Genomic DNA, 10,796 nt, shown 5'->3' with positions numbered 1-10,796 from the left:
TCTGGGAGCGTCATATATTAAAAGTAATGAATAAAGCTGAAAATGGTCAGATACAGTAGATATGAGTAAATATGTACTATAAAAAGCTCAAATGTACATATCAGTAACCAAAGAGGAAAAACTGCTTTTTAATAATCTTCAATTTAGATGTTTGTGAATGCAGGAATCTGAAGCATGAAACGTAAAGAAATTCAGACATCTTAAATGTATGCTGATGCACAGTGAAGGCATCTAGATCTTATCTCTACAGTGAGTTACCTAGCACAGAATAGTGAAGATACTGCATGTCCCTTAAGAAGAAATTTAGTTTGGAATTGCAAGAAATACGTGGATTGCTCCAAAAGCAAAGCCACAATTTCCATAAAAACCACAAAAGATAGAGAGCACAATAACACTATTTGATAGAGCAGATTCTCAGCTAATAACCACTATTTTTCAACATAGTTGCTGCCATTAGCTATGCACTTTTGCCAGCAATGAACGAGAGCCTGTATACCACACTCAAAAATCCACATGACCATCTGAAACATAGCTTGTCTTTGATGTCATTGCTGTCAGTACTGAAATGCACCAACCTAACTGTGCTCACATCCACTGTTTGTCTCTGGAAATGTTCAGCAAACATGAATGTCAAGGGTGTCAATCTTTCTGCATAAAGGAATTCAATTCCGTACACATTTCCATGTCAGATACTACTTTGTCAGTCTGCCTTTCCTCTATCATTTGCCACATGGCAGTAAAATATATTGGCATGGAAGGTTCAACTTCTGCTACCATACCACCAACATCCACCTCTGATCTTGTTATGTGGTCTTGAGATCAGCTTGCATACGTAAACAAAGTTGAAGTGTTTAAAAAAAAAAAAAAGCCAAAGTGGCAGGCTTTTGAACTTTAGATAATAGTTCAATGATTTCAAAAAACGGAAAGATAGTTTCAGAGTTAAAGGTTGTAGTCTTTCAAACCTATGTGACTCTTACTGTATCATGCCTAACATAAATTGAATGGCTTCCTGCGAATCTTTCTCATGTTTTCTTCTTCCAACTCTCTCTACAGATATAAACTTCTGAGGTATTCCAGAGAACGTCAGTATATTGATGGGTTGAACAATTTAGTATACACTCCTAAAATACTTGTCAGTAGATTGTATAAAAATGTAACTGTTAATCTTATGCCAGAACTTGCTCCTATTAGAGACTATTGATGGAAATGGTGTGACAAGCTATCCTACTGAAGTAAACTTTTAATACACTGGAAGGTATTAATAGACACTGAAGACACTGTAAAACAAAAAAACACAACAATCAACGTCTTAGAATTAGGGTTTTTTGTCCATTTGATGATGCATATTTGGGATGAGAAGTAAAGTGATTGTATTCACCATGCATTCTGTTCAGAAAGAAAAGCCAGCAGCTACCACTCAGATGTTTACAGCATGAGACTACTGTTCAAGCCTTCGTTCTCCATGTTCTCTATCTTAACCACTCAGCTAAACAAACTGCAGAAAACAGACTTGCTAGCTTCACTGGAAGTAGAGACATTCTTCTTCCAGGACTTCTTTTATACTAAATTGCTCCCACTCTGCCCTCCTGTATTTAAATGAATGCTTTTGTTCCTTTTTAAAACGTGTTTTGTAAATATGTGATGTAAATTAATGTGTGTACATTGCTTTTAAATTGCTTAATATTTTATGCTCCAGTATGTATTTGAGTGTGTTCTTGTTTGAATTCTATAGGAATGTTTTTATTAGCATGAAAGAACAAGTGTAAAATGTAAGTATCCTTAAAAAAAAAAAGGTTATACCTTACGTGAAATGAAGGAAATATTAATTGTTGGCCAGCTATGACTGTAAACTGTTATACTAGTTTTGAGCTCTAGGCCTCCTGCATATCTATATAGAAGAATCAATTTCATATATGAACTTTCTCAAAAGAAAGCTTTTAATTTTATTTATTGCCAGCAAAATTATACCCTGCCTGCCATACCCTGCATCATATTTATATGCCTATTGCATGTGTATTATGGAAAATCTTGCAGTTGTTACATACTATGATCTACAGGAACTCTTAAATGTTTCCACGTGTGCCACTAGTGTCAATGTCAGGGATTTTAATGCTAAAACAATGTGTCTGGGTGCATACAGTATTTTGGTATTGTCTTTTTTTTTTTAAATACTATTGAAAAGCACTTTTATTCCTCCAAAATCAGAAGAGCCAAAAATGTGTCTTCATTGGAAGAATATTAAAGTTAGATTTTAATGGAAAATAACAAAACATAGTTCTAATGCTTGCAGTGTGGGATTTTCAGAAACATGGTGTGGGTCAAACTGTTCCACTTATGACTGCATAAGTGGAACTGAAATTAAGCTAAGTGCTTTTTAAAATTCCACCTATAATATATTAGTCAATATAGCTATTGAAGGGCCTATTCTAGGACAGTGCTGAATGCTTTTATGATGCACTAAGTATCCTCAAGTCTATGACTTCAAATGAGATTGAGGCTGCACAGTTCCACTAAGAATTGGTCCTGTCTGTTTCTCTATTTTTGTGGTGTAAAAATGTATGAGTAACTAGCCTCTCTCCTTGGCTTAGAATGAAAAACATATCTTCTTATTTTCCTATTATCTGTTTGTTTGTAATGTTAAGCTACTTATAAGTAACTCAATGCTAAGAAGTATTTTTTCTTAACTTTTTTTTTTACATCCTTTGTTTAGCAGTAAGGAAAAGGACTGAATCATTTATTTTCTATGTTAATGCAAATATATTGTCTAAGCTCTCCTGAACAGTTTTGTTTGTCGCAGTTATTCAACTCCTTAGGAACCAAAGACTGACTTCTGCTCCTGTAAACAATGGAAAGCAGTATAGGATTGTTTATCCGTAGAGTGTTCTGTAAGAGTGTAGACAAAAAAATACTAACTCATTACTACGTGTTGGTTTCCTGAATTGCTGCCACAAATAGTGTGGTGCTATGTATATTTTGTTTGCCATAAACACTTTTTATTTCCTTGACATCCCAGCAGTAAACGTTATTCATAGTCATTCTTAGGTAAAGTTAGGATTTTACTTAGACATCCCAAATATTTTGTAGAAATGTAGTGATTTTATTGTAGTACTTGAGAACAATTATAAGGGATAAACCTTATGGGACTTACCCTGAAATTCACCAGTTTATCTAATATGCATTAGCAATGATGTGGTCCAATAAAATAATGAAAAGTACAAAGTGAACAGAACATCTTTTCAAAAGTTAGATCACCTCCTGATATATTTTTATAACTGAGTGTATAGGGTATTCTGAAGCATATGGATAAAGGGAGATAATATATGTATGATCAACAACATCTTCAAAATAAAGTTGGTCTTATTTCATAACAGACTAATCCAATTCTTTAAGAACTGTTGAATAAATCTTAAATTGTCGTAATTTTGAAGCAATTTCTGGTTTTCAGTATGAAGTTCTCCTACAATTCAACACCTATGATTACCAAACATCCTTTGGTATGTAGGTCTTAGTGTTTTCTGAACCATGCTTTTGTGCCCATTTGATAGGCATTCTGTGAAATGTGCAGTTTTTAACCATTCAAATGCATATATATATATATATGCATAGATACATATATACATAATGTGTTACACATTTGCTGTGGCTGAACTAACATAACCTTACAGCTATAAGTAATTAATCGTGTCTGGTCTTAGGAAAAATGTAATTTTAAACCAGGATGTGAATGGATTATGACATATAGCAGAGTTCTTGAAAAGTTTGCATTTTGGTGCCCCAAAGTGATGGATGTTACTTTATGTAACTTTAACCAACACTCCGCTCTAAATAACTTCGATCACTTTGTTGAGAAGTTTTCAAAGGTGCCATCTTAAATTACATCAAATTAATGGTTGTATACAATCTGCTTGAGCTCAGTACTATTCTGTACTTAATTTTAACCTAGACAGTGCCTTCAAACAAAGTAAATGTGATGCAGAACTAAGAGTTCTGTACATTCCTTTTGATATTTTTCATAATTCTTGTAAAACGTGGGGGAGGCCAAGCACACTGCTGATGAGGCAAATAAAGAGCATCTTCTCTTCAACGAGTTAATTTGGAGGGGGAAGAAAGGAATTATTTTTTCAAGATTCTGAAGGTCTTGCAGTTGAGAATAAAGATTTTACAGAAATATTAACGGTTGAATCTGCTTCATATACTCAGATGCTCTTATGTGCATTTTCCACAATATAAAACTAAATAGCAGAATATGAAATATAAAATCCATTTCAAAATAGAGACTATATTGAAAAATGTACAAGATTTCCTTTTTCTCAGATCTTGCCAGTCTATTTTTCTATTACGTTTACTAATGACTGTGTTGAAGTGGATTACTAATGAGCCAGTTACTTAAAAATCTTCTGAGTACCCACTGCTTATCAGCAAGAGGAAGTGTACTTAAGATTATTTTATTTGTAGAGGTGTGTAAGATAGGCTTAATGAAAAATGCACTGAAACATATGCTGGGAATTTCCTGTGTACTATCATAATTTTGTTTTTTTTTTTTTTGTTGTTCATGAGAATGTTTGTACTTTTTTATCATTGTCTTTTATGAAATATAACGTTCTAAAGATTGTGTTGGTTTGGTTATTCTGAGGTTTTCTGGAGAGGTATCTCTTGTTTTGATGATAAAGTGCTGATTTTTCTGGTGCGTAACTTCTTGAAATAACAGGAAGAGAGGGGAAATTGGACAGCAAATAAATCAGGCTAGGCTGTGGTGGGATGACTTTTGTTAATTCTCCTAATAGCTCTTCTTTGCTCTTGTTTAAAAGTGATTTTCCTTGTACGTGATTTACAATAATGTGAAAAACATGAATGAATCCATCTCTTGGCTGTTTCTCAGGAACAAGCAGTTGTCCTTTGTACCTGTTCCTTTTATCTTAGAGTTATTATTAGAGAAATGTCTGAATACTAGAAGTATGCGAGTAATTTTTTTGGAGTACTTAAACTGAAGCCAAAGGTATTTGCAGAACTCAATTCATCTTTTGAGAATCCACAAATAATTTCAAGTATGTTTAATGATTTTAATGTTCTGCAATAGTAGATACGAATTCTCCTTGAAAGTGTTATCAGCTATATTTAGGAGTAGGAAAGGAGGCTTTTTGAGTTTGTGTAGAATCTTTGCATGCTCTTATTTACCCTGTTGTCACTCAAAAGCTACTTCTATGTGTGTGGCCCCATGTGATTTCATCCACTGTGGGCTTTAATAATAAGGCATAGATGATGGCAAGTAGTGGTTTACATTTCCCATCTGCTCACTTACCATGAGAGACCTTTCAGGTATATTTTGTTCACTTTCTTTCTGAGGAATGTAGCTTATTAACTTCACAGAAGACTTCAGTCAGTACGTTTTTTTTATAAACTTAATGTGTTTCTCTGAATGCTTTTATTCACAAGAGTGATTGAAAACAAAGTCAGTACATCTTCCTAAAGTTAACAAAAGGAATAAACAACTTGACATTTGCTGTTAGTGATTTACTCTGGGAAGTGCTATGCGAATTCTAAAACTGTTACCAAAGTCAGAAACTATTCGTAGAGTTTATGGAAACTTTAATTTACACATCTAAATCCTTATGCTAAATGTCAAGTTTCTATTCCACCGGCTCACTGACTGCTGCTGTAGTTGAGTAAGAAAAGGGACTGAGGACAGTAGTGATGGAGTAATGTCGATAACCAACATCGTTAGCTGTGAATACCACCTAGAAAAAGAAACAGTAAATGCAGGACAAATGAGAAGTGGTCTCTAGACACAAGCCTACGTATAGGTGAAACCACTGTGGTTGTCTGTCTAGTCTGAGCTTCCGCAAAACTTGAGAAATATCTTCTCTTGTTGTAATGTGGTCAGTATTCGTCACGCATTTCCACTGGTTGAGAAACTTTTGTTAAAAGCATAAATGTTACAAAGAATATTCTTTAAGTTACTATCAAACATTCATTATCTAAATTGAATTTTCTTCATTGATACTGATAAATGACAAGATTTTTTTTCTTTTAAGAGCTAGGTTGAACACTTTACCTCTGTTTTTTTTTGGTTGCTTTTTTAAAGTATATTTTCAAGTATCTGAACAGACTTACAAAGTCCTAAATATTGAGAAACAAAATTAAACAGTATTACAGCAAATATATTCAGTGTAAAATATGAAGCAAAGCAATCCTACTTGAGTTTCTAGTAGTTTCAGGACTGCATTAGTCCTTTGGCCATGACCTTGTGTAGGAGAGTTATTTACAACAGCCCTTCTAACATCTCCTTCACCTGCTCATCTCCTGTTCTTCAGTTCCTCCATTTAGACTAGTTGATTATTTTGTACAGATCTGTACAGATCTGCTGTGGTTATTACAGTGTAGCAACATGTGAAGGAGCTGATACTATCAAGGGGAAGAGGACAGTCTCCCAGGAGTCCCAGACACTGGAGCTGGTTGATACCTGGTTTGGACCACTCTTATCTAACCAGTTTATCTGTCCCACGCAGCATTCAATTGTAAATTGAGGATCCAAGCATCCAGAAAACAGTTCACATTTGATTTATTTAGAAATATAAACTTTATGTGCACCTGTACAAATATTGGATCCAAAAGGCAGAAAAATCCTTTTCCAAGCAGACTTAGTCTACTTATTCTCTCTCAGGTGTTTAGTCTCAGAAAGAGTCATAGGCTTCAGTAGAAGCAGAAGAATGGAAAACCTCTTTGTAAGTAATGCATCTAAGAGCTCACCGAGAGCTGGTAACTATGTTTTGTCACAAGCATGTCGTCAGAGTGTTTTGAGACTGCAAATTTTAAATCTTAATGCTAAAACATTTTAAAGCAAGAAGTTCAACACGTGTAATTATTAATTGAATCCTAGATGTATAATGCATCTTTATTCTTTGCAACTGACATACAGAATAAAATAAGTACTTACATCAGCATGTTGATGGAAGGGATTCAAACCCAGTTTCTTCCAGTAAGAGGCTGTATCAAGCTCAATCTTATATCCCTGTTACAAATTGTTCCTTAGTTGTAAGCTCTTGAAGCTCTCCATTTTCATTGGTTTGTCTGTGTGATGGCATAAGAATGCACTTTCATATTTCGATCAAAAGCCCAATAAAAATTCAGCTTTTTAGAAATTGTACTTAAGTAATATTGTGTAGCTTAAATAATGAATACCTCCTTTGATCTGTAATGACTTACGTCCATCTGTATTATGGGTGTCTTACAGATCTTATTGTGACATCTATTGCTTCCACAATCAAAACAGTGGGTGGCTGCCTGCCATCTCACTACTCTGCATGGTTTAGGAGTGAGCCAAATGCTGGTGTAGTTGTTCATAGGCTCTTGGCAGTGTCTTGGATTTAATTAAATGAACTCACAGGGAAAACTTCATTGCTGTAAGCAATGCAAAAGCTCTGTGATGCACTTAACTATGTGAGTAGGGTGAACTCTTGATTTTTTGATTGTTTCTTTTATTTAAATATGTTGAGTTAAGTTGTTTTGACATAAATATTAATGAGTCAGCAATTTTAAACTTGAAATCTGCTATTGGAAATGATTGTAGTTCAGTCAACAGTGTAGTCTTACAGAATTCTTTGTTGTCTTTGCTGATCAGCTGTTTTTCTATCCTCATACAACAGATGTTATTTGAACTAAAGGTGCTATTGGTGCTATCCAAGGGTATAGAGCTGGCTTGAAACTGTACACCTTGGAACGCCAGCCAAACTGGGATGCCAGAAACAATATTGAATGCTGTCTCTCAAACATACCTCTTGGTTGAAATCTATTTCCGTGAAATAAGTTATATGAAATTATGTTTTTCATTGAGTAGGTTATCCACATATAAGTTCTGGTAAGTGCCTGCTTTGAGTAGTCACAGACCACTGTATTGTGTTCTAGCTGCCAAATCTTTTATTCCATGCAGAAAAAAGAATGGAATGTTATTTGTGCCATTGTCCACTATTACTTAGATTTTGTACTTTCGTGTAGTTTATAGATATGAAGTCATTTGCTTCTTGAGAGATGCTCCTTAGTCAGTCAGCAGATTTTTTTTTTATCCTTGTCATAGCTTGATTACTTTTAGATAAGTGTTTAATAAGCTTTCTCAGGTAAAACCCAACATGTATTTAATTGAGAATAGTTATTATTGAATCCCTTCCTAACGTGTTCCATTATTTATAAACAATCAGGACTGAGAAATTGATTTAGTATTACTGCAGCTTTCCATGTGTTTCAACACGAAACATATTTTAAGGCTATGATTAACACCCAGCTGCTCAGCTCTGTATCTTTAAATTAAGCCACTGATCTCAGACTTGAAAGTAACTAAGATGAACATCATCTTAATGGAAAACTATATACATTTCCGGTGACAGAATATGTTTGAACCTACTTTATTTGTGAAAGGCAAATTATTTAACAAGGACAACATGAATAGATAAAGTTCTTCTTTTTCCTCTACTTGTGCAAATATGCGTGACCTTCACTGTAGCTATGTTTGTTAAGGGCACATATGAAAGCCCTGTTGCTGTTTCCAGCCCATTGCTCTATTACACCGAAGAGTCCCTTACGTACAATTTCTTGTGAGCTTTCTACAAATGCATCTGTGCCTGGTATACTTCCTGCAGTATGTCAGCTTTTGCACGTGTGAGCCCCTTGTCACCTTTTTTTAGGTAGCATATACCATTAACAGAGTCATGGGAAGAAAGTCTCAGGTGAGACTTTGCAAATATCTTGGATTTTCTCATGTTGGCTGATTACTTTTCCTTGAAATAAAGCAGGCTATCAATTATTATGTGGTATACGTTCAAAAAAATTGCATGTTTTCTTTTCAGAGCTGTACTGTTGTAGCAAATGAAAGCCCATTTGAAAAGAAGAGAAATAACCAATAAAGGTAGAATTCTCAATCAGAGTCTTAGTTTCAAACAAAAAGAGTCTGACTCCTCTGGTAATAATACAGCACTTCACTGGTGGGTATTAAAAAGAAATATGATGCTTTGTAATAAAATTACATTATAAAACTGGTTTGGTAGTTGAAACTGTAGTACTGTTAAAAGATAACCTGCAGCAAATAAAATGTAATTCATTCAATAGTGTGTCTTCTTTCTGAATTAAAAAAAGAAACACACTTAGAAACTCTTGACTTTCCCATTGCCTTTCCCTTCTCTCACTTCATACTTTGGTATGACTTACTTTGTATTTAACAGTTCCCAAGATCCATCTGCAGCTGCTTTATATAATTTAACTGGAACATTTGGAGCTGGACTTCCTCGGACTGAATCCAGAATTTTTACAACAAGAGGATGCTTGGAATCAGAAGAGCCCTTCAGGTAGGGAGAGAGAATTGTTTATGTTGAAAGAAAGGTAAGAAGCGGGACATAATAAAGAAAACAGGAGTCTTGTTCTTTAGCTTTACGGAATATACTGTCTTCTCAACAAGATTACTTTGTACTCAGAAATACAGTCTGAAGTTTACATGAGGCTGGAGACAGTGGAACCAAGGAGGAGGATATCAGCAGGTGTAGGGAGTCAAGTAGGTGTGTGCAATATATAGACACAGCGGTTGTGTGTGAAAATGCCTTTTTGTTTTCCCTTGGGGATGGCTCACATACGCATCGTTCACAGCATAATTTTTAACCAAATTGTGACCCAGACACAAAATAATTAAATCATCAGAAGTAGCAAAAATGTTTAAAAATCGGGCAACTTTTCCTCTATGTTTTGGAGTTTGGTATTTGCCCTCTATGTTTTGCAATTTGAGCAGAACTTTCTGAATTTGATGGCTTCTGATCTAGTGATCTTACTGAAGAATTATCTTAATTCAGCTGTGAACTTGATAACTACCACATACCGAGCCTTCCCTAATGCCAAAAAGGATCAGATTTTTCATCCCCAGGCAGTTATGTATGGGTAGACGATGAACTTTTTTATTTTCAACTATGGGATGGTGATAGTTTCCTCCCATCACATCACAAGGCATGGTGTTTATGGTGTTTTTACAATCTCAAAAGGAAAGTTGAATCAAGGCTTTATCTTTCCATTACCTAATTCTATCAGTGAAAAGTGAGAGAATAGAGCTACGTAGAAGGTGCTAATCAGAGATCGACTTAAAATAGAAATCACTGATCTCCATTTAATCATGATGTAGATGGTAAAAACTGTGCCCTCTCATACGTCCCCTCTTTCATTCTATGATGCACTGAATATCCCACGGATCAGGAGCCCCACTCTGTGTCAGACATATATCAGAATGTATCTATACCACCATTCATATGAGGGAGAGAGAGTTGGTTTGCATCAATGAGTGTTGAGATTCCTTCTTTTCTGCATGGCAGCAGTAAGTAAAGAACAAGAAAATACATTACTCCAGCATGGATTCTCCTCAGCCAGTGGAGCTAAAACTAATGAGGGAGGAAGTGCTAGATACCGCAGAGAACACTAGGACTGCAAGAACTTGCCAGAACTGCCTTGAAATCCTTCACAACCTTGTTCATTATATTATAAGGGCTATCGTTTCTTTTTGAGAAGCCCAAGGTCTTTGCATAGTGACTATGGTATTTTTTTCCCTTTCTTTTCTAACATGTTTTTTCAAGTAGTTGCTGAATCTGATAGCAAGTGCTACTTCTCTAATCAGAAAGCTCTCTGCTTGGCAGAAAGAAGGACCAGAAAAAGTGCGGTAAGAGAGAACTACAGTCAGTAATAAAAAAAATAATAATAATAATAATAAAATTGCAATAAAATGGAATATACTATTTTTTCACTTACGCTAATTGTAGTATTTAAGAGAGAGGTTA

The 10,796-nt window shown here is 35.0% G+C and overlaps 1 protein-coding gene across 1 annotated transcript; it reads right to left on the bottom strand.

Moving 5' to 3' along the window:
* Positions 1 to 5,627: 5,627 nt before the first annotated feature.
* LOC100543612 (transthyretin-like) lies at positions 5,628 to 9,982 on the bottom strand. Its single transcript, XM_010708918.3, is given in 5 exon segments — positions 5,628 to 5,735; positions 6,935 to 7,007; positions 7,009 to 7,068; positions 9,196 to 9,326; positions 9,854 to 9,982. Coding segments are annotated over 5 exon segments (501 nt in total).
* Positions 9,983 to 10,796: the final 814 nt, after the last annotated feature.

The sequence above is a fragment of the Meleagris gallopavo genome, chromosome 3 (assembly GCF_000146605.3).
Source record: "Meleagris gallopavo isolate NT-WF06-2002-E0010 breed Aviagen turkey brand Nicholas breeding stock chromosome 3, Turkey_5.1, whole genome shotgun sequence".
Taxonomy (NCBI): domain Eukaryota; kingdom Metazoa; phylum Chordata; class Aves; order Galliformes; family Phasianidae; genus Meleagris; species Meleagris gallopavo.
The sequence above is the reverse complement of the archived record's forward strand: the minus strand, read 5'-3'. Positions and strand labels throughout refer to the sequence as shown.